Source organism: Ylistrum balloti, unplaced genomic scaffold (assembly GCF_031769215.1).
Source record: "Ylistrum balloti isolate Yb309-2 unplaced genomic scaffold, AGI_CSIRO_Ybal_v1 Utg369916, whole genome shotgun sequence".
NCBI lineage: Eukaryota > Metazoa > Mollusca > Bivalvia > Pectinida > Pectinidae > Ylistrum > Ylistrum balloti.
The window spans coordinates 1368762-1394931 of NW_026782036.1; the positions used below are offsets into that span (position 1 = coordinate 1368762).

General features: G+C 34.5%; 1 protein-coding gene across 1 annotated transcript in view; it reads right to left on the reverse strand.

Annotated features, from left to right (window-relative positions):
* The window catches only part of LOC132546834 (furin-like protease kpc-1), a 132465-nt gene that overhangs the window by 4872 nt on the left and 101423 nt on the right, over window positions 1-26170 (reverse strand). The window contains exons 6-13 of the mRNA XM_060210556.1: window positions 23120-23208; window positions 18724-18896; window positions 14910-15122; window positions 14440-14540; window positions 13745-13848; window positions 13090-13204; window positions 11764-12068; window positions 3902-4033 (exon numbers count right to left, since the gene is read on the reverse strand). Of these exons, the coding sequence (XP_060066539.1) occupies window positions 3902-4033; window positions 11764-12068; window positions 13090-13204; window positions 13745-13848; window positions 14440-14540; window positions 14910-15122; window positions 18724-18896; window positions 23120-23208 (1232 nt within the window). The remainder of the gene's footprint in view (window positions 1-3901; window positions 4034-11763; window positions 12069-13089; window positions 13205-13744; window positions 13849-14439; window positions 14541-14909; window positions 15123-18723; window positions 18897-23119; window positions 23209-26170) is intronic.

The following is a 26170-nucleotide window of genomic DNA, read 5'->3' on the forward strand; positions in this document are numbered from 1 at the left end:
TATCTAGTCTGTCTAGTGTCTGTCTAGTGTCGGTCTAGTGCAATGCTTTTGTTGCAATAATGCCTCAATAAAAGCATCCACTGTACCAAAAAGATCATTAGTTTTATATTTGTGAGTTGATCACTTCTGTTGAAAATGATACTGACATTATTTCTTTTGATTCAAAACAAATATTTTACAGATATCCTTGAAATACATAAGACAATAACATTATTTGTGCTGTGATAATTTTTCAGCTGTCATATAACTTGTCTCAAAATATCCAAAAATACCAAAAAATGTGGATCACATGACAGGTCCAACAAATCTAACACTATGTATCACATGACTGGCCCCACAAATCCAACAACATATATCACATGACTGGCGCCACAAAGCTAACCCCATATAACACATGATTAGCCCCACAAATTTAACCCTATATATCACATGACTGGCCCCACAAATCTTACACTATATATCACATGACTGGCCCCAACAAATCTAACCCCATATATCACATGACTGACCCTACAAGTCTAACCCTATATAACACATGATTGGCCCCACAAATCTAACCCTATATAACACATGATTGGCCCCACAAATCTAACCCTATATAACACATGACTGGCCCCACAAATCTAACCCCATATATCACATGACTGGCCTAACAAATCTAACCCCATATATCACATGACTGGCCTAACAAATCTAACAGCATATATCACATGAATGGCCCCACAAATCGACCTCCTTATATCACATGACTAGCCCCTCAAATCTGGTCCCATAATAACACCATATTGCATGACTGCCTACCCCCTCAAAAAAACTGCCTCCTCCCATCACCCTCAAGATCCTACAAGACAAGTCTTCAGAAAATCATATGGCTGGCTTAACATTCTACTACCATATATTGTACAACTGGACCCACAAATCTAATGACTTGCCTCATAAATCTCAATAAGTTGCCCTATAATTCTAGATGACTGGCTCCACAAATCTAACACCACATTACAGACATGTCCCGAGAACCTATAGGTTGATAAAGTAGACTGACAGACCTAACAAAGGCTGGTCACTTTGCCCATTATATTACCCTAACCTAGCATCAGAATCTCAGCCAGAAGTAATGAAGGACATAATGTGTTAGTGGTTTGTAGTGTAAAGCATGGTCTTGTGACCAACATTTGTCTACAATTACAGGTCCAGCTCCCACCAAAATGTCTCCATTTCATGTCGAACGCATTTACAAGAAATTCTTGATGTCCAGTTAATTTGTCTGAGTATCAATGTGCTCTTTAAGACATCCAGTGTTCAGTGTACTCTGCTTGCACTTATACTGGCTGATAAACAATACATTTATTCTGGATAATAAAAAATCGATACTAATACTAATCTATATTAAGGCTTGCACTGATCTATATGGTTAAGTGTTGTATCCAAATTTCCATCAATATGAGCTGGAAAAATTCTACTGGTTAACAATATATAATACTTGTACACATAATGTGACGGTATTTGAATGAATTTTTCATCGGATATGGAGCCAATATTTGCACTTTCTTGTTAAATTTTGTATCTTTTTGTACTGTTATATTCATTTGTTTGTGCTAATATTTATGCTGATGTTTGTATGTTTTAAATTCTCCTTTAATACTAGTAAAATATGTTATCTTGAATATCTTAACAGTTTCCACACTGTATTTATCCTATAATAAACCAGGGCTAAAACAAAATCATTTACTTATAGAAGGCAGACAATAAAAAATATCATTTCATATTTTCTTTAAGAAATAAAAATAGATACACTTATGGCTGGTCCTGGGGTTAACTATTTAGCAGACATTTTCACCTTTCCAAAAACCAGCATTTCAATGAGTTTTTTCCAACTTGATGAGGAGTATATGTGTAGGCCTGATTGCTCTACAAGATCAATGTTAAGAAGTGGTACATGCTATGATGGATAATCCTACAGACATATGCGTTCTTGTTTGTATTGTTCCGTGATAATTTACAAAAATCATGGACTGAATTGTTATAGTCAAAAACATCATTAAAATAAAGAAACCCTTAAAACAGTTTCATGTAACATTTCTTGATACTAAAAGAAAACAACAATCAAGTTCAAGGCTACAATCAAATGTAAGTGTTTTTGAAAGAAGTTAACTTTCAAAATAAGAGAAATGAATATTTGAATAAAGCTTACATCTTGAATAACCATCTTTTAATTAAAGTATACTTTATGATTGCAATTAAATTTTAATGATTATAATCTAAACATACTAAGAAATAGATCTCCCCTATGTTGTTTCCTTAGTTAAATCATGGCTGGACCAGTTCATTATCGCAAAACTATAACAATCAAGAACGAAAGTATATGACGGTAGTCTGGAATGTTTACATTCATCTAGGATTATGCACATGGCTAGAGACAGAGAATATAGTTTCAGGCTGTAAGTGGTTATATTCAAACCAATAAATATTCTTAACTCAAGCAATTGTTTATTAGAAGCATCATACACACCGGAAGATATACATTTTTTCTTTTCTTTTTCATTTTAATACATAGAATCTAAGCCATTCTATTATAGTACCAATAAATATATACACAAAAAAATAGGTCACTGTAACACAAATAAAGTTCATTCCAAATCATGACCCACAATACTTAAATAATAATAATGAAAATGATTTAAAAAACCTACAACAACAACAAAAAAAGTTTGTGAAAATGAAAATATTAAGCTAGAAAGATCATGGTGGTATATGGCAAAGGGTCAGAGGTCAAGGCCGGTTTAAGGAATAAAGATCCATGATGCTATGTGCAACTTGTCAATATGGACGGAAACTTTATAGTGTATGAGGAATGACTTTCCATCTTATGATATACTAAACCACCAGCTGAACCAGCTAGTTTTGACTAAATTTGATGACCAGTTAAGGAACAAAATGACCTCAACACCAACTTTGTGTGCCTGATGACTTGTAGTAAAGGTTAACTTCTAAAGTTACATGAAAATGAGGCAAACAAAACATGCAGAAAATAAATTGAGGGAAAAGAATACAACATATCAATGTGCAACACTGATGGAAGCCATGCAGTAGAAACACAGGGATCATCTCACAACTACATTTAGGGAAAAATGCAAGGACTTTTTTCAATAAAAATGTGAATCCTAGTGATCATAATTGTAAACTTGTGCAATTTGTATAGGATAACATGGTCAACAGACACCTTCGGCAGGTATGGTCCAAACATGTGCATTCTCACATTGACAAAACATCAGGTGCGCTTTATAAACAAGTGTTTGAGATGACCCCAAGAAATGAACAATCTACAAGTGCCAGGCAAAACAAACCTAAAACTCAGATGACAAAGAAGAACTCAACATAGCAGAAAGAAGATGATCACAGAGATCACTACCAATTACAGAAGAGATGGCACATGCCTTCCAGGACAAAGCCAGACAATTCGGACCAGTCACAAACTAGATCATGCCGGAGTGCTTCCAACACTCAGAGAGAGGCTAGAGGGCATGCCTGGGTTACAGACTATGGACAGAAAATTGGCATGCCTGAACAAAGAGACAGACATGCCCAAGATGGACAGACAGACAGACATGCCTAGGAGAGGTTTCCTTGCCTGCCGTTAGGTTGCCTCGGACCATCCTCATATATTGTAAAGCAGACATGTTGTTCCGTTTGGCCAAAGTTTCAAAAATGCACATGTGAGGAGGCTTCAAATTATCGTTTTTGCGATAAATTGTAGGGGGACGCCAAGGGTCCTTTCTATAAGGATAACGATAAGGGTCTCTGTCTTTGTGTTTTTGGAATGGGCGCTTCTTTGATGACCAATACACATAGGGTGTGAAGGTGGATTCGGTGGTAGTAGTGATGGAAGGGCTAAGGGCTTTACTTTTACGGGATCGGGAATTATTTCTCAAGGGAGTAATCTTTGTGGTAGTTGAGGTGGTGGTGGTTGTGCGCAGTGGATCCGTTTCTGTGCCATACAATACCAGGACCCAATCATCTAACTTAGCCGCCCTCACTGCAAACAAAACACATGGACAAAAACACAAGGTATTAGTAGTCAAGTCACCAACAGGTAGCCCACAGCACCACTACATACAAATCCTACTGTACCGTATCTTCTGCACGCCCCTACAGTATCACTTGGAAATCACATCGGGTAAACATTCATCAATTACTAAGCAAAAATATTTAAAGCTAAAAAATTCAAAAAATTCCAAATGGGAGGTATTTATGAGGCATATAGGAGAGCTAAACTGGACAATGCATGTGTACTCTCAAAAGGAGGATCCTATGTCACCAATTCTAATTACTTATACACATCTTTGTTGAAAGTAAAATCACAAATTTTGACTGGACAGTAGTAATTTTCTCGCAGTGCTGAAAATACAGTACTCGTAAATATAAAAGGCTGAACTATATTAAAAGATTCTATTTGACATGTTGGTGATAACGAGCTATAATTATTATAATGTAGTATTTATATACTGACGATGTTATTCATATATAACTTGATAACCTTTGACCCTACCAATGCTTCAGACTCTTTTGATTGGTTAATCATTTTGAACCAATCCAAGATCAACAGATGTGGTAGTGTCAAATCAGAAATCTTTTCACATCCATACTTTGGTTCTTAATTTGTACAACACAAATAATGAATGAAGGAATTTACAATAGAAAAGTTTTTATCTGCTTTGTATCTTCTTTTTTTTCTCCTTCAAAATTCATATTCACTTTTGAAACAGTAGAAAATTCTAAAACAGAATCATAAGTTGCAACATCAATTCATTATGAAAATAGTTCTGCACTAAAATACCAAGTAAAGATAGCAATTTAAGATGCATTATTAGGCATTTCTTTCAATCACAATATCATTTAGTCAAAAACTGTAAAACGATACTTTTCCTAAAGTAAATGTATTAATTCAATATGCAAATATCAGTTTGCACTTCTATTATGAAAGACAACATTATACTAGGGTTAATTAGTGTTAGTTGGTAATATAACTTGTTTGTTCTGGTGCAGAAGCCATGTGCATAGCATGCAAGGACAGCAAGGAAGGAAGGTAGGCAGGAGACATTTGAAGGCAAATAAAATAAAACAGTATTTGTATCAAAACTCAAAAAGTTCAATTGAATATTTTCTTCCTGACTAGGTATCAATATTAACGTAAGAACAAAATCAAATCAAGTCAATTTTTTTCCAACCAAGCCTTATCATAAAAGATTCTTCCTTTAAAAAAGTAACCCACTGGAAATTTCAATCGTTATTCAAATGAGTCAAGTGCATGATAATGGAAGATGATGTTATAAATAAGTAAGACAAAGTAAACCAATCTATAGTTACCCATAATCCAATCTATAGTTACAAATAAATCAATCTATAGTAACCTGTAAACCAATCTATAGTTACCTGTAAACAAATCTATAGTTACCCATAATCCAATCTATAGTTACCCATAATCCAATCTAAAGTTACCTGTAAACCAATCTATAGTTACCTGAAAACCAATCTATAGTTACCCATAATCCAATCTATAGTTACCTGTAAACAAATCTATAGTTACCTGTAAACCAATCAATAGTTACCTATAATTCAATCTATAGTTACCCATAATCCAATCTATAGTTACCCATAATCCAATCTAAAGTTACCTGTAAACCAATTTATAGTTACCTGTAAACCAATCAATAGTTACCTATAATTCAATCTATAGTTACAAATAAACCAATCTATAGTTACCTGTAAACCAATCTACCTGTAAACCAATCTATAGTTACCCATAATCCAATCTATAGTTACAAATAAACCGATCTATAGTTACCTGTAAACCAATCTATAGTTACCTGTAAACCAATCTATAGTTACCCATAAACCAATCTATAGTTACCCATAATCCAATCTAAAGTTACAAATAAACCAATCTATAGTTACCCATGATTACAAATAAACCAATCTATAGTTACCCGTAAACCAATCTATAGTTACCTGTAAACCAATATATAGTTACCCATAATCCTATATAAAGTTACAAATAAACCAATCTATAGTTACCCATGATTACAAATAAACCAATCTATAGTTACCCGTAAACCAATCTATAGTTACCCGTAAACCAATCTATAGTAACCTGTAAACCAATCTATAGTTACCCATAAACCTGTAAACCAATCTATAGTTACCCGTACACCAATCTATAGTTACCCGTAAACCAATCTACAGTTACCTGTAAACCAATCTATAGTTACCTGTAAACCAATCTATAGTTACCTATAAACCAATTTATGGTTATCCTTCAACCAATCTGTAATTACCCCTACACAAGTCTAGAGTTACTTGTAAACCAATCTATAGTTACCCATAAACCAATCTATGGTTACCCGTAAACAAATCTATGGTTACCCGTAAACAAATCTATACCAATCTATGGTTACTTGTAAACCAATCTATACCAATCTATGGTTACTTGTAAACCAATCTATACCAATCTATGGTTACTTGTAAACAAATCTATACCAATCTATGGTTACCCGTAAACAAATCTATACCAATCTATGGTTACTTGTAAACAAATCTATACCAATCTATGGTTACTTGTAAACCAATCTATACCAATCTATGGTTACTTGTAAACCAATCTATACCAATCTATGGTTACCCGTAAACAAATCTATACCAATCTATGGTTACTTGTAAACCAATCTATACCAATCTATGGTTACTTGTAAACCAATCTATACCAATCTATGGTTACCCGTAAACCAATCTATACCAATCTATGGTTACTTGTAAACCAATCTATACCAATCTATGGTTACTTGTAAACCAATCTATACCAATCTATGGTTACTTGTAAACCAACCTATACCAATCTATGGTTACTTGTAAACCAATCTATACCAATCTATGGTTACCCGTAAACAAATCTATACCAATCTATGGTTACTTGTAAACCAATCTATACCAATCTATGGTTACTTGTAAACCAATCTATACCAATCTATGGTTACCCGTAAACAAATCTATACCAATCTATGGTTACTTGTAAACCAATCTATACCAATCTATGGTTACTTGTAAACCAATCTATACCAATCTATGGTTACCCGTAGACAAATCTATACCAATCTATGGTTACTTGTAAACCAATCTATACCAATCTATGGTTACTTGTAAACCAATCTATACCAATCTATGGTTACCCGTAAACAAATCTATACCAATCTATGGTTACTTGTAAACCAATCTATACCAATCTATGGTTACTTGTAAACCAATCTATACCAATCTATGGTTACCCGTAAACAAATCTATACCAATCTATGGTTACTTGTAAACCAATCTATACCAATCTATGGTTACTTGTAAACCAATCTATACCAATCTATGGTTACCCGTAAACCAATCTATACCAATCTATGGTTACCCGTAAACCAATCTATACCAATCTATGGTTACTTGTAAACCAATCTATACCAATCTATGGTTACCCGTAAACCAATCTATACCAATCTATGGTTACCCGTAAACCAATCTATACCAATCTATGGTTACTTGTAAACCAATCTATACCAATCTATGGTTACTTGTAAACCAATCTATACCAATCTATGGTTACTTGTAAACCAATCTATACCAATCTATGGTTACCCGTAAACCAATCTATACCAATCTATGGTTACTTGTAAACCAATCTATACCAATCTATGGTTACTTGTAAACCAATCTATACCAATCTATGGTTACCCGTAAACCAATCTATACCAATCTATGGTTACCCGTAAACCAATCTATACCAATCTATGGTTACTTGTAAACCAATCTATACCAATCTATGGTTACCCGTAAACCAATCTATACCAATCTATGGTTACCCGTAAACCAATCTATACCAATCTATGGTTACCCGTAAACCAATCTATACCAATCTATGGTTACCCGTAAACCAATCTATACCAATCTATGGTTACTTGTAAACCAATCTATACCAATCTATGGTTACCCGTAAACCAATCTATACCAATCTATGGTTACCCGTAAACCAATCTATACCAATCTATGGTTACCCGTAAACCAATCTATACCAATCTATGGTTACCCGTAAACCAATATATTGCTACATCCACACTTTTAAGATATCACTCAAATGGCACTGAAATGGAACTCCCATTCAAAATGTTCTATCACTAGACACACCTGAACTTTTTTACATGTAATATTCTCTACTATCTGCCTCTTATCATCATTTCTACAATCATATTCTTACATCAAAAGGATACTTTATAACTGAACTCTCATATTAACTTTAACTATCAGCCCCAAGACATTTTTTTTCAACCATTTGGCTCTTTCCTACCACTGTTCTTTCATTCCAACTTTTTAAAAATATCTTTGAAACATATCCATTCGATAGGTACAAGTCTACAAGTGGAATAATACAATGACCTCTCTCCTGTCAGTTTGAATGAATCTCTATCAGGAGGTCTACACTTATTTAAGATTTAAAATAACAGGTATCTTTTAAGTGATTATGAAGACCTATAAATGATACAACAACAGTAATGGTAGCTTCAATAATTATAGAATGTTTAAAACAATTATGCTGTTTTGGCAGTTATGGAAAAAACAATTTGCAACACTGTTGAATTAAGTTTATCCACATCCTTAAAATTTTGATCTAACTGGCACCAGCAGAACTGGAGTCTAAGATGTGTTTTTTGAGATGACAGCTATGTTGGCCTTATTAGATTTCAGCCCAAATTTCCCCTTAATTAAGAACACTTGGTCAGAACCACTCAGGTTCATTTTGAGCAAGTTAGAAAGATGTTTAAGATAGATATTCCAGAAATGCACAATTTCACCATCAGATTACAAATTGGCTTTTATTACTTCCATAATGAAGTTTCAAGGAAATTAAAAATATTTTGTCAGCTTCAATTCCGAAACATCCCGAGAAATTTTCAGTCCAATGGCATCAATGGATCTAAGAAGTTTAAAATGATTTTTTGGAGATGTCATCCATCATGGATTTCAAATCAGGATAACTCACTGCACGTTTCAGATCAATCCTATTTGTGGTCCTGAGGAAGAAATATATAATAAGTGTTGTTCAAGAAAACCATGATTGTACTGTCAGGTTACAAATAGCCACCATGGCTGCTATGTTGGTCTTTTTCATGTTAACATCCTTTCCTTATCATTCCCAACAATTTTTTGCTCAAAAGCAATAGTTGAACTTGAAAAAAAATTTGAAATAGAGCTTTCAAAATGGCAACCATGGCAGCCATCTTGGATTTCAGACCAACAGTTGGTCAGGACCATCTCATAGTCATTCCTGGCAAGTTTTGACTGAATTGTTTAATATGTGAAAAGTGTATGGCACAGGATAATGGATGAAAAATTACTAATAAAACTTTAAATTTATTGTAAATTTACCTAATTGTTTTACAAACATCTACTGAAACAAAACATTGTAAAATTTTCCCCATGAAAAAAATTAATTTTATAGATATGGATTCCTGAAACATTTATACATTCTAAGCAAAAAAAAAAGTTTTGTCAGTCTTCAGTGCACTATAATGTAAAATGAATTACTAATGTTACCATAACCTCCACAGAAATGAATATCAACCGTCTCTTATTACTTTATCACATGATCAAGATGTTTTTTTGTGAATTTTGAAAACTAAAACCAACACAATTTTTCTAAGTTATTCCTGCAGTATAGATCCTGTATTCATTGTTTACATTGTTAAGTCATGATACAATCAGGAATTCTGTGATGTCATGTGATGATCTGAGGATGTAACACTGAAGCCAAATTCCTGAAGTTAATATGCAAATAACATAAATGTATGTACTGAACAACAAGGTAACCATGACAGAAATTTGTATTGGTGAATCATTTTATGTACTAGTTTATGGTATGAAGCCCCTGATAAGCATGCAAACAAATGATATGAGGGAGGTTATGAAGTATGGAAATGTGAAAACCTTACCTTCTACAACTGCCAAATCACAACAGTCATTGTTCAAAATGACTTATGGGTCCTCAGAGAAATGCACTGACTAAACAATCTCATTTCTAGGTCAAACTGCTTTTTATGAAGCACATGTATCATGTGATGTTTGGATCAAACAATAAAGCATCTGTGTGATACTGAATTTATGATTTTGATATAATGCTTACAGAATATATATGTGACACATATGAGTAAATGAGATTTACATATAATGAATGAGTGAGTACTGACATAAGGAAGACTCTTTTGATAAAACAGGTTGGAAAACTTCACTGATTTTTTTTTTACCATTAGAATTGAGTAAACTTTCAGAGAAATTAAAATAAAATATATTTTATAGGAAAAGAATTAATAAACCAAGATAAATAGACACTCTTATAAAAGAAGTCACCGAAAGCTGTCCATAGAAAGCAAGGTCAACCAAGGTCAAGCATGCTCAACACATACACATGCTTCAAATTCACCAGATCACAGCACAATAAAACAATGAAATCATCCATTTGAAATTTGTGTTATATCAAGCAATAATTATCTTATACACATATGTGAGCATGCTACTCTTATAAATGTATTTAGAGCGCTCAAATTTAAAAATGAAAAATCTGCAGAACAAAACTATACAATAACCAAAAATAAGAAACAAAAATTGTACAAGAGTAAAAAGAAGCAAGCATTTCTCCCATATTTCATTTATTAATCTTTTTTTTTCTTTTCCCTTTTTTTTTTGCAAGAAGTAACTTTGGTTTTTTAGATATGCTAACAAGGTATATAGGATTTAGTGTACAACTAGTTAGAAAAGGAATATGCATTTACATGTCATTCTTGTAACAAAGATCCCACAAAAGCATCCAAGCAAAAGCAGATTATCAAATATTGTAAATTATTTAATTGTAAAACAGATGAATTTTGACAGGGATACCTTTTACTACCAACAACATCAGGGGACATCAATCACTGAGATATGTTATTCTGACTACTACAAGTATGGGGCAAGTATGAATACATATATAAGGTATGTAGAAATGGATGAAGACTTCATAACAACAGACTTTGAAAGTATATTTTTGTTTTTAATATAACACGCTGGCTTGCATGTTGCCTCAAGTAAGATTATGGACCTATGCTAAGTTGTGATAGTACTATAAAGGATGAGCAAGGGTTTAGATTTAAACAACCAAACGAAACCTTTGATATTGTCAGATCATGAATTGGGATTCATAAACTGTTTGTAATTTGTTTTATAAGAAAATTCAATGCTCTTTTAAATTTGCAAATATGAATCTGTTCAATACAGCAGTTGACTCACTTAACCTTTCACATGACCAACCTCAGTTTTCAATTCACACCAGTAAAATAGTTCATTATTCTCATCAAGAAAGAGAGAATTGTCAACTTTGTTAGTTTTCTTTTCTTTTTTAAATTCAATTAAAGACAATTTTATTTACCATGGTCATTTCAAATGTTAAAACAATAACTGCAGTTCCAAAGAAAAAGCTTGCGTTGCACAATAACAGCAGAAAAACAGTGAAGTAAACTTATAAATCTGAACAGAAAAAATAAACAGTAAATCTAAAAATAAGGCCAGTATAGCAGACTGTGAAGCTCTGATATATATATACTGTAGTTAAATTGCAATGTATAAAAGGCAAGCCACTGAAAACTTAGAGAAAGCAAAAACCAACATAGAACAGAAATAATAGACTTTACACATATTATGACTTACTGGCACTGCCACCATTTTCAATCTCCAAAGTCCAGGTGCCTTTGGCGTACTCGCCCCAGTTGTGAGTCGTCATGAACGCCCAGTTGTTAAATCCATCTCGTGAGACATCCCTCTGTCGACGTGCTAACAGGGTTGAGCGTGTACCCATTGGAGACACTAGGTATATTGAGATCTCACCTCTCCTGATTGCACAAAGGGTTATCCTAGCTTGCACATGCTCTACGTATTTCACTTGATTTACAGTACGAATACACCCATCTGTGTGCAGGGGAACGCTTATTTTAGTATTTGCTGGAACCTGACGACTGAAATTGAAGTTTGAAATGATATATATTATCTTTTATCACAGAATCATAATCATCAGAATTTAACCTTTAGCAAAAATCATAGTTAGATTATACGATATGAATTAACATACACTGCAATCTCTTCTCCACGCTATTATTTCTTAAACGAGGTGGCCTAATATTATAACTAATATTCTGAACATTGTTGAACATTACACTGTTCTCATTTATAAAATATCAGATATCACAATATCCCATTTGTATTTTTTGCCATATATGAAATCTTCTCTACATGGATACCAGAAAAGATATAACAAATCAAGACATAGACAAGATATAACAAATCAAGACATGGACAAGATATAACAAATCAAGACATGGACAAGATATAACAAATCAAGACATGGACAAGATATAACAAATCAAGACATGGACAAGATATAACAAATCAAGACATGGACAAGATATAACAAATCAAGACATGGACAAGATATAACAAATCAAGACATGGACAAGATATAACAAATCAAGACATGGACAAGATATAACAAATCAAGACATGGACAAACAATAAATCTCTGTTATTATGATATTTCTTTTCTGTTTTTAACTGAATTTTTGTACTTCACAACCGCAGGTAAGTGTGTAGAACTCAAAATGACTTCTGGTTTAATCATATTTCACAGTTATTCTAATGATGAATTGATAGGCAGATTTTCTATAAACAAAACAGCAAACCTCAACAACTGTCCTCTGTCCAGTACTATGACAATAAAATTATGATTATTATAGCTTCATTGAGGTCTCTAATATCACAGCTATCTTTGGTATATTAAATTTTTTATAGTACAATTCAGTGATAATGATAAATAACTGTAGTCGACATTGATTTTAGAGAGTATTGTGCATCAGTAGATGTTTTGTAATATCATGAAGTTATCAATATTTAGTGAAGATAACACCACATAAAAAAATCAAGTTGCAGAAAGAATTTTTTATTATGAAGTTATCTCCCCTTAAAGCAGTCTCTATTACATACTTTCGTTCCTGTAATCGGATTTCACATATATTTTGCTGGGGCACTGTGGTCCAGTTTTTGGCCAATCTCACCATGGCTCCAGCATCCATCAAACCAAAACCAAAGGAATGACTCACTAAAGTAAGAAAGACATGGTGTCATTATTACATTATCAAAGAAAAGTTAAAGTTGTTCATTTTTTAATGTGCACAAAGAAGTGTCAGAAAATGAAACATACTGTTTTGAAATATCTTTAATAACATGGTCGGATCGCAAGCATTTCCTTGTAATAAAGTCCTATTTGTGTCACCCGGTATGAAAATACAAAATAAGTATCATTCTATATCAGATACCATCTGAAGCAAATTCATTTCTTAATGCCATCTGGATGTTCTCGTTACCAAAAGTAAGTTTTATTGCAGATTAACAACAGAAAAAAAATAATTCAAAATTCTGTAATCATGACATGAATCCACAAATTTACTAGGGTGCATCACTTAAACCTGTAAAAAGGGAAAGCAATGGAAGGTTACAGTATTCTTAAGTGAATGAAAAAGACATTTATTATTACAATCATTCATAATTGTATCAATCCCCAATACCTTAATTGGTGATTTCAACCATTTATTTGTCTTGATAAGTTTGACCACTAGTGAGGACTAAGTGTGTGACCTACCACTTCTATTAACTCCATTGTACGTCCAATCCTCTGCTCTTAGATTTCCCCTTTTGGCAGTCATTACAACAATATGCTGTAAATCTCTCCATGTTAAAGAAGGGCTGAAATAATACATGACAATATTAGAAAATTTGTAAGAGTTACATCCCTTTAATCAATTTGTACCATTATTACTTAAAAAACATTAGTAAATTTTCCCAACATTTTTCAATTTTGACTACATTTCTCATAAATTCAGTAAAATTTATGCAAAATGTACAATTCACAGAAACAACTCAATCAATTTTACAAACATCAACAAAAAAACTTGATACAAGGATGCATTATAATCGTATTAAGCTCTGCAAACCAGGACAATGCCAGTTGGTTAATGATACGAATCTCAATCTGAATATTTTTATTAACACATAGTCTGTTAATTTTGGTACATAATTTAGTATGATACATGATTATCTCATAGTAACAGTATGCATGAAATATTCTTTTTTGAAAGATGGCAGCATTGTTTATAGCATATGACTGCCACTAGGTAGCGTGTCCAATTGTTGGAATATTTCCACCAATCAGAAAGCTAGGATTAGTAGTAACAGCTAGGTCCAAAGGCTGTGACAATAACCGTGAGACCTAAAAACAGGTTTAAGAAAAGGTAGTTTAATATGAATATTTGATAACATCGAGTCTGGCCTACTTACTTTGCCTGTAAAGCCAAGGCACATATTCCTGCAGCTAGAGGGGCACTAGCTGAGGTGCCTGTATGGGACTCGGTACAGGTCTTTCTTAAATCGGTAGTTACCTGTAAATGGACATTAAACACATTTAAAAATCAACAACGATAATGATACCTAAAAACATCTTTAAATATGTATTATGACATAGTTGTGGTTTGCAACAAACATTAAGCTTTATGTAACAGTATAAAACCACAATGATAATAAAAGACAAAGTGACCTGTTTATGTCAAGTGTGGGAAATACATGAAACCTAATGTTAGGGACCCATTCTCCAATGTAGTTCTACAATTTTCCATTCTGTGGAAATGTTATGATACCATGATCGAATAAAAAAATTGGTTGTTGATCACAGAATTAAGATAAGCAAGTCACATATGCCACTCTGTTTTACGAGAGATCTGCGAAATTAAGAGAAAAACAAGACGACTTACTATTTGTTTTTCACCCCCAGAACCACTGCTATATGTTGTGGCGAGTGTAGAAGAACATGCCTCTGAATACCATGGAATGTTGCCGTTTTCTGTAGCACTGCTGATGGAGATGGTGTGGATACTGTTGGTGTAACCGTCACAATTACAGCTATCAAAGTCACGACCACCATTGCCCGATGCCCACACAAAAATGGACCCCAGTCCACCACGACCCTGCGAATAAACATGAAAAATAATGATCATCTGAAATAGCACTGTAGGAGTTAATATCTGATTTCAGGAGGAGACATGTACAACATACAGTATAAACCAGTTAAGTAGGGACCTTCAAATGAAAGTGCTGCATAACAGAAATGAAAATATATCTTTTTTAATTAAAAGTACATTAACTTTCAAATGCAAAATTCATTTGACAGTTCTTTCTAATTTATGCCAAATCCTAATGATCGTTTTTTAGAGTATGGAGGTTTACAGGAAGACATTAGATGAGAAATGCTAATCTAGTCTAGCATAAAATTTCACAAAAAAATCATCATACTGCCACTGAAATATGAATACATGTTAGGATTGTGATGAAGTTGTAACCAAAATATGAGTTAAATCATTATTCATTGTAAAAACTTCAATATTGTGAGTAATTTTGTAAGTTTTCTGATAGCATCAAACCCAGAGGAAGGTTTGCCAATTTTTGGATCCTTTCTAATATCCATGTAATCAGCTGTGTACACAATTCTACCGATTATCATTACTGATAATGGCAAGCAGTCTGAAATTCCGCTCTTCATTTCAACCAAACACGAGAAAGGGGATAACATTGTACAACGTTCATGTATAAACTGCATTAAGTACTAATCAGAATTCTTGTACAGTTAAGTATTTTTTGAAGTTTTGGTGGCTTGTGATACACTTGCATTATTGTGTTTATTTATAAAACTATTCAAATAATATCATCTTTGAATATCTGTAATGTATTTATTGTAACTCCTAGTCTGATTATTACTCGGCAACCCACTTATTCTTCATTCACACCACTAATCCACAAAATACAACAGGAAATTCCACAGAAACAAACAAAATTCATATTTTCAATCCCTGACAATAAACCTACATGATGCAGCCTTGGGATATATAACTGATGTTTTAAATCTTTTACCATAAAAATGGCCAGTTCTCTCTGAAAGACACTTGTAATTCCCTTTAACAACCTAATCCACTCTCTTTGTGTGCCACAAGCATCAGTATTAAACTGCCACAAATGTCTCCCCGTTATTCCAGCTTCTGGCTTGCCCTCCCATCAACAGAAGTATTGGTTAGAGTTACAGCAGCCTTTTGTACTTTTGTGAAGTTGTGTTTACACTTGCTTCATCAATATTAACACAACAGATCCCGGACACTAATATCCAAGAACATTTCTTCACGCCAGTTATGAAAAAGGACAGTATACAACATCTTCTTTAAAGTGAAATAATTTCCAGTCATATTGGTTATGACAGACAAAAACAAGTTCTCTTTATTGGCCAATGTGGACAAATAAACAGGAAATTGAAAGTTAAGTTACAGAGTTGCTGACAAAGGTGCCAATCTACTGCTATGTTATTGATGTGCTGAGGCTTATATAATGCTAAGTACATCTGATGGATGACATTTTATTCTGATGCTTCAGACTTTTAATAGTAATATATACTTATGGAAACTCCTCTCATTACAAGCGAAACAAACTGAGGAAATGAGATTTCATGTATATGTAGAAATAGATAGAAAAGCAATATTTTCATTTTGAAAAGGCAGAGCTTAAATGATGAATGAAAGAATATTCTTTATTTCAACACGATATTGTTAGATGTCAGAGAGATTAAAATTGTGAAAAAAAATCTCTCAATTGATCCAAGTTGTCAACAAACATAAGAGAATCGATAGCATCAGTTCTTCAACAGAGTCAATTCTGTGTCTACACAGTTCTGTGCCAACAGAATCAACAGTGTCAGTTCTGTGACAACAGAATCAACAGTGTCAGGTCTGTGACAGCAGAATCAACAGTGTCAGGTCTGTGCCTACAGAATCAACAGTGTCAGATCTGTGACAACAGAATCACCAGTGTCAGGTCTGTGCCTACAGAATCAACAGTGTCAGATCTGTGACAACAGAATCAACAGTGTCAGGTCAGTGCCTACAGAATCAACAGTGTCAGACATGTGCCTACAGAATCAACAGTGTCAGGTCGGTGCCTAAAGAATCAACAGTGTCAGATCTGTGACAACAGAATCAACAAATGTCAGGTCTGTGACAACAGAATCAACAGTGTCAGATCTGTGACAACAGAATCAACAGTGTCAGATCTGTGACAACAGAATCAACAGTGTCAGATCTGTGACAACAGAATCAACAGTGTCAGATCTGTGACAACAAAATCAACAAATGTCAGGTCTGTGACAACAGAATCAACAGTGTCAGATGTGTGACAACAGAATCAACAAATGTCTGGTCTGTGACAACAGAATCAACAGTGTCAGATCTGTGACAACAGAATCAACAAATGTCTGGTCTGTGACAACAGAATCAACAGTGTCAGATCTGTGACAACAGAATCAACAGTGTCAGATCTGTGCCTACAAAATCAACAGTGTCAGTTCTGTGCCTACAGAATCAACAGTGTCAGATCTGTGACAACAGAATCAACAGTGTCAGGTCTGTAACAGCAGAATCAACAGTGTCAGGTCTGTGACAACAGAATCAACAGTGTCAGGTCTGTGCCTACAGAATCAACAGTGTCAGATCTGTGCCTACAGAATCAACAGTGTCAGATCTGTGACAGCAGAATCAACAGTGTTAGGTCTGTGCCTACAGAATCAACAATGTCTGATGTGTGACAACAGAATCAACAGTGTCAGATCTGTGACAGCAGAATCAACAGTGTCAGGTATGTGCTTACAGAATCAACAATGTCAGATCTGTGCCTACAAAATCAACAATGTCAGATATGTGCCTACAGAATCAACAGTGTCAGATCTGTGCCTACATAATCAACAGTGTCAGGTCTGTGCCTACAAAATCAACAATGTCAGGTTTGTGCCTACAGAATCAACAGTGTCAGATCTGTGCCTACAGAATCAACAATGTCAGATCTATGCCTACAGAATCAACAGTGTCAGGTCTGTGCCTACAGAATCAACAGTGTCAGACATGTGCCTACAGAATCAACAATGTCAGATCTGTGCCTACAGAATCAACAGTGTCATGTCTGTGACAACAGAATCAGCAGTGTCAGGTCTGTGCCTACAGAATCAACGGTGTCAGACATGTGCCTACAGAATCAACAATGTCAGATCTGTGCCTACAGAATCAACAGTGTCAGATCTGTGCCTACAGAATCAACAGTGTCAGTTCTGTGTTTGCAGAAAACTTCATTGACAGGTCTGAAATCTGGTAAACTTTTGTGAAATTAGGATTTAAAGAATACACTCAAATGAAGTCTCTTTTTTATGTTCCATGTTTACTTGGTGTAACAAACAGCAAGTAGAATGACAAGAAGACATTATGAAAAGAGCCGGTCAATGTGACAAGGCAGTGACAGAGATGGCCAAGATTAAACATTGGATGAAGATCAGGAACGAGTCTATAGTGTTTATGATCATACAGTCAAGCTTTGCCGCAGAATCAGAACTGAAATACTGTTTCAACTAACACACCGCTGTCACAATTTTTAAAAATTGCATTTGATGATAAAAAGAATACTGAACTTTGTTTCAGGAAGGTCATGGTGGATCACTGAACTGATATATATAGAAACGTTCAAATATTCTATGACAGAATTTACCAAATTAATGCCATCATGGAAGGCTTTTCTAGCAAGGGTAGCAGGTCCATCTACTGTGCGCCCGTCATCATCAGGGCCCCAACTAGCACTGTAAACATGGATATGTTCTGGGTTCAGACTAAGAGACTGTGCTTCTACTGAATCTGTGACATCACCGTCCAGCATCCTCACACCTGCAATGGAAGCAGAAATGTTTAAAATACCATTTCTCATTTAATCTTAATGTTTTATTCTAAATGTTATTTCATAAAAAGTATGAAAATAATTTGTTCAATGTCCTGAATGAATTCATTATCTAAAGCTGATTTACAAATGTGACAGATACATAGAATCATTTTTCAATGAAGGCAATAGCTCTTAATTTCCAATTGCTAAATGAAATACAGTCGGATAAGATTTCAAGCATGAAAGAAAAATGAAGTAACCATTGCCACACTAATGAGATCCTCTGAATCAAAATTATGATGTTTTAAGTCCCCTTCTAGACATAAAAAAGTCTGACCACCTATGATTGTGGATTCTCTCCGTAACACAGGGTCGATTGATTCCATTATCCACCTCATCAGAGGACAATAGTTGTGTAACCCTGATCTCCCTAATACCCTATAGTTGACTTGTCAAGGACAGAGGTTCAAAGCATTTGTGTCTGAAGATAAAACACATATCCAGTGAAAGACTTAACTGTAATGGGACAGGTAGCTGATTAATATGTGACAAAAAACATTAGAAGGAGACAGGGGACTGTTACTTCAAAAGTATCATGTGACATCCTCCTTGGTAGGTACCAGTGGCCCGTTTCACCTGGCTGTAAGGCTAGGGTGTAGGGGCGTAGCTAATTACCAGCTGGGTACCTATTAGGGTTACACACCTTAAGACAGGTAGCACTGTATAAAGGTGATTCACCTTGTCCTAGGACTCATCCAACACTAGACACTTGACTTGTTAGTGTCTCGATGACCATTCATCCAGATTCTCTATCAATGGGATGTTTTTGTTCAGCAAGTGTAAAGTACATTAAAGTATTTATTTTAAAGCAATGAGTCCATACTTTAACCCTAAACAGTTAGGACAACACAATTTACCATACACAACCCATGATCAATAGAGCATTTACTTATTGAAATTTTACTGTAAATCACATTTAACAGTTAACCCACTTAGTAGCTTATCCAACATTTCACATGATCTTCTCACAGTTAAACCGTTTTGGCAATTATTTTTTAGAAATCATTATTATTCCTCCTGGAAATCAGGAACAGAATTCTTGCATAAATCCTGAACATATATTTACAAATAATTTGATTTCCGTATCCACAAACACTCTTCAACATTGTTATACTATGACCTGCTCACTATAGCCCAAAAGTGAAACACTGTGACGTACAAACACTTGGTCAATAGTGTAACACAGTGACCTACAAACACTTGGTCAAAAGTGAAACACTGTGACGTACAAACACTTGGTCAAAAGTGAAACACTGTGACGTACAAACACTTGGTCATAAGTGAAACACTGTGACGTACAAACACTTGGTCAAAAGTGAAACACTGTGACGTACAAACACTTGGTCAAAAGTGTCACTCAGTGACGTACAAACTCTTGGTCAAAAGTGTAACTCTGTGACGTACAAACTCTTGGTCAAAAGTATAACTCTGTGATGTACAAACACTGGGTCATAATGTAACTCTGTGATGTACAAACACTTAGTCAAAATGTAACTCTGTGATGTACAAACACTTGGTCAAAATGTAACTCTGTGATGTACAAACACTTAGTCAAAATGTAACTCTGTGATGTACAAACACTTAGTCAAAATGTAACTCTGTGATGTACAAACACTTGGTCAAAATGTAACTCTGTGATGTACAAACACTTGGTCAAAAGTGAAACACTGTGACGTACAAACACTTGGTCAAAAGTGAAACACTGTGACGTACAAACACTTGGTCAAAATGTAACTCTGTGATGTACAAACACTTAGTCAAAATGTAACTCTGTGATGTACAAACACTTGGTCAAAAGTGAAACACTGTGACGTACAAACACTTGGTCAAAAGTGTCACTCTGTGATGTACAAACACTTGGTCAAAATGTAACTCTGTGATGTACAAACACTTGGTCAAAAGTGAAACACTGTGACGTACAAACACAAAACACTGTGATGTACAAACAGTCAAAATGAAACACTTGTCAAAATGACGTACAAACACTTGGTCAAAAGTGTCACTCTGTGATGTACAAACACTTGGTCAAAATGTAACTCTGTGATGTACAAACACTTAGTCAAAATGTAACTCTGTGATGTACAAACACTTGGTCAAAGGTGAAACACTGTGATTAACTAACTCTTGGTCAAAAGTGTAACACTGTGACCTACAAACACTTGGTCAAAAGTATAACACTGCGACCTACTAGAACTACCATAAGTGAAACAACTAATGATGCACAATCATAATAGTGTTACAGAACAATGATGAATCATGCCTTATTTTTTCACATAACCTGTGGAAATGTAAATGAATTTTTATCTTTTTAAAGAAAATCTTATCTAAAACTTTTTTTTTTACATTTTTAATCTTTCCACATGGGCTATAATGGACTAGAAACTATAATTTGGGTCACTGGTTGATACAGCAGATACACAGCATCTATCAGTGATGTTCAGCACTAAAACCTGTACCTGGTTACAGCTGTACTGACAAGTCGAGAAGTAGAGATATGGTTGGTAATATAACAGGGAGTTAATCACACAACACTTCCATCAACTTGCCTTACACTCAATGTCAAAGTCATTCTAATGTCAATCAGACCAATACTTATCTAAAAACTAGCAACAATGTAAATATGTAGTAGTATAAAAGTTCCTTGTTGGTGAGACAAAACAACTGAAATGTACACAAATCCTTCCCTTGTAAATATCTCCTCTACTTTTTTCCGAAGACAGGTGCTTTTTGGGTGTAAAGCCATAAAGAAGGCTTCCATAGCTATAGTGTTGTGTTAAAACTTCAGTTCCTGCTTTTGATGTTGGGGCTGTATCGCAAATCTAAACATAGGCTATATTTGCCTGTCTTAGGTCTTATCTCCTCTCCCCACTTTTCTGATGGAAGAGAGAGAAAATTGTTGGGGAGTCAATGTGTTTACTGATTTCTCCAAGGATTACCCACTATCACACGTTCTGGGGCCAATTACCACCTGGTGTTAATATGGCAATAGGCTGTCATATTTTCCATGCATATTTAAAACATAATATTCTTCTACACACAAATAGGAGTATTGGTGTAATTTATCTCTCCTGTCAGGTAAACAAAATACAAAAGTATCAACGATTATGCAACATCATCTTCAGACGCATCTCCAATTCCTTTCTACTATAGCAAGCTTCAAGGTATAAACCAATGTTCCATAACAGTCTTATCTTGACTCTAAATATAACACACTGCATAAAATGTTAACACAAGTAAATGTTTTAGTACTGTAAAAATACAATCTTTTCATTAGTACACCTTAGAAAAGGTAATGTGCTCCATAAAAATATACCATTAAGTAATTTAGACTAGGATGTTACAGATCTATTGGGTTATTCTCCTATATGGGCCATTAATTCTACTAAAAGGTAAAGTGTATACATGTACATCTAATCAACAACAATTATCATCCTCTCTGGAGAATACCTATGAAAAATGAATTCTGAAATAAAATTTTGCCCAAAATGTTGAAAGTGGTGCTTCCTAAAGTATTTATGCAAAAGTTCCTTTTGGGTGGCATTGATGTAGCTTTCATTAAATATTTTGCTACGGACATATTTCATTGTTTATACACATGTTTAATATTATAAATAATGTAAACCTTCAACTAATACATCATGATAATTATACCAAATGCCACTTCAACATTAAATGTCTATTATTGGTAGTAAATGCCACAACAATATAAAATGGTCAATGCTTTCCATAGGGTGGAAAATCTTTATCTTTAGCACTAATACTGGCAATGGATTCCCGATAAAAATGACAACACATGGATGCCACTCAAGGTCAAGACAATATACCAGGGTAGGTGTTCCTCTCAGACTGGTAATGTTCTAGATGCCTCCTACTCAGAGACAAGCTTGTGGCATTAACCACTACAGATCATAGTAATATAGCAGTAGAATGCCTCTCATAGTCAACATAAACATGTTTAGAATTCCACTAAGGGGAGATATATCTGGTACTTGCCAATCAAGGGCAAATTTTTTGGAGACAAATTGACAGCATTTTTAACGCCTTTCTGGAGCATTGGGTATTTAATGCCACTGATCAAGGGCAGCACTGTCATTGAATGCCAATCTCAACAAGCTTGAAAACATAAGTGAAACTATTAGAACTGTTCCAATACTACAAGGACATTACTTACCACCAATGCTAGCTTCATAAGCGACTCCAACGCTACAGATATTATTATTGGCATGAGCGGCCACCTCCCCAGCACATCGAGTGCCATGCCTGAAAAACAGAGAAAAGAATTTAACAGGCTAATGGATTATAACTGCTAAATACTGGCAAACAAAATCTGTTCTTAAATTTCAGTGTTCTTCCACTTCAATTGCAAACTTGTGTAGGACAGTTAGTCTTGTTTTCAGAAAATTAAAATATGACCTCAAAAATACCTTACTGTATATAGTACACTACAATACCTATTTCATCGGATCAACAAATATATAACTTACCACCAATTTCATATGATCACAACCATTGTAACTTACAACCAATTTCATATGATCACAACCATTGTAACTTACCACCAATTTCATATGATCAACAATCACTGTAACTTACCACAAATTTTGCATGATCACAACCATTGTAACTTACCACCAATTTTATATCACAGTGGAAGAGATATAACTTTCTACAAAAGTCTTTAACTGAATTTGATCCTGACAAGAAAAAAGCAGTTAAAATCGTGATGTATTTCCCAATCCTGACAGGACGGGATCACATTCAGAATATTTCATAATTATCACAATCAGAAACACAGGAAAGAAGAATAACAATTGGAAATCATTCTTATTTGATCTCCATTATGAAGTCCCTAAGTGAGTAGTTTGATGCTAACACTGGGGTGAGTAACTCTAATAATTACTTGACATGGCAGAAACTAGTCTGAAATTCCATTAGATTTGAAGACTGGTCTTGCATCGCTGTGTAGCATGAACTACAATAATGATTATAACTTGAAAATTATTCAAAATTCACTCTGGCACCAAGAATTCTAAATAACAACCATGAATTAGGCCATGATGTAATGTAAATGTTTGACATTCTTGTGATCTAAATTCAAATTGTTAATTGTATGCATGATGATTTCATTTTGTGCTGGGTGTGTTGTATAAAAGTTAATCAAGAATTATGGAATCCAGCAAATATGTTCACAAACAGCCTTAGAACATGTATGCACATCTTACAATTAAGGGTGGTAACACAGATAGATGTTAAGTATTGAGTGTGTTGTATAGCATCTACTCCAGTTGACTTAGCAGACAAGACAGGGGCCATCAATGCAATATCTTAAAGGTCAAGCAGGACTTAGACCTCAATTAGTTTTCTTCAAGCACCTTTTATGGCTCTATCTGCAAGAATGTCAATGGTTATCATGATAATACATTTATACATTTTTCTCCAGTGTCAAATATTGTCAATGCACCATCTGAAGGGGTTAAAATCCAACTTCAGATTATTGTCACTTCATTAAACTGTCTTAAGAAATTTTTTGGGTGAGACAACTATGTTGATTAGGTACATAAAGGCTAAAAATTATATCTGAGGATTTTTTTGTTCAAATAGGTTTAAAGTTTTCCCCAAATAAACAAAGAACATTCAAATTCTTGGCCTATTGTATTGAACACAACTGTTCATAAAATTGCCAAGACCATTCGGCGGATATAATAAGAACCAGCATCATTCATACATCTATGAACATCACTTAAGTCTAATGAAAACTGGTGTCCACTTCTAAAGATTGGTGTCCACAGCCAAGACCATTAACTTTGGCCATTGGTTCTTGAGACACTGACCAGAATACATCAAAACAAGTAGACAAAAATGAGCCAGCCTATGGTCAGTTAGACTGATCCAGACAATAGACATCTCCTGCCATTAACCCATATCTGGATTTTTTTCTGAAAGATCAGCATTTTCATCCTCAATTTATGTTTCACTCATTCATCATACTGTGACAAAAAGCTGTAACACAACATTTGGAAAGTTATTTATTTTTCCATCAATACTGGGTTTTTTTCCTATATAATACAAGAACTGCTTCACACTAAACCTAACACAAAGCCTGTCTGCCTGGCAGACTGTCTGATGTTTTAGTGGACAGATATAGTGATGGTACTTCTAACCTACTTCTTGTGGTAGCTGTTTAATTTCTGACTGGCAGGCGCCCTACAGGGACTCTCACAAATCGAGCCTTTGTTAGACAGACAATATTGGGCAGATAATAACATGGCACCTCAAACCTTCCTACTTATCATGAACTATCCTGACCTTAGCTACCCCGGCCGATGACCTAAATGTGGCTTGGAAAGGTTCAGAAAAAAAATGATGATAAAACAGGAAATATGAATCAGCAGAATTAAGTCATGAAAAATTCTCACAGCTGGACTATTCTTGGGAAGCGTATTCATGGCATTCTGACCAATAAAAAAATTGTCCCCTCTATTTTCAGTTTTACAATGAATTACGCTACATTTAGTACTTTTCCTAATTTTTCTCATGGCCATAAAATTTCTAGTAAATGGTTCATATTCTCAGTTCCCATGGTGTGACTTTTATATTATGTTAAATAAAGTCTCTGTCACTCAGATGACAGAACATACTTCTTTGGCTCAGTTGGCAGAGCAGGTCATTTATCACACTGGAGATCCGGGTTCGATTCCTGGATGGGCTGTACATTGACACCCTACATATCTAACACATGTACAAGCAACATCAACCCGCTCCTTTTACAATAACAGGGAATCAGAGCTGACATGTCTGCTTGGATAAACCATTCTTTTATTATAATAGTAGTGAAGTTTTCATTTGCACTCTGTCACCATGGCAAGTCTTTCCAAACCATACCACCATGTGAAATTTCACAACACTTTGTTATCACTTGGAATGAAGGTATTTGTGTTGTGGTAAAGTTTTATAGCACTAAACCGTAAAGCTGTGCAAGAAGTTAATGAGATAGAGTCAATGTGTTGAAATTTCAAGTAAAATAAAAAAAAAAGAACTGAAAATGAATTTCAACTTCGAATTTCATTTTAACAAAAAAAAGACAGAGAACATTTTATATTGATGAGATCAATAAAATGTATTACATTGTGAGATCAATAAATAGCTTAAATGACAGCAGATCATCACATAATGTGCTGTAACATGCTAGAATATTTCCAGGCTTCAAGGATTCTGAAAGCAC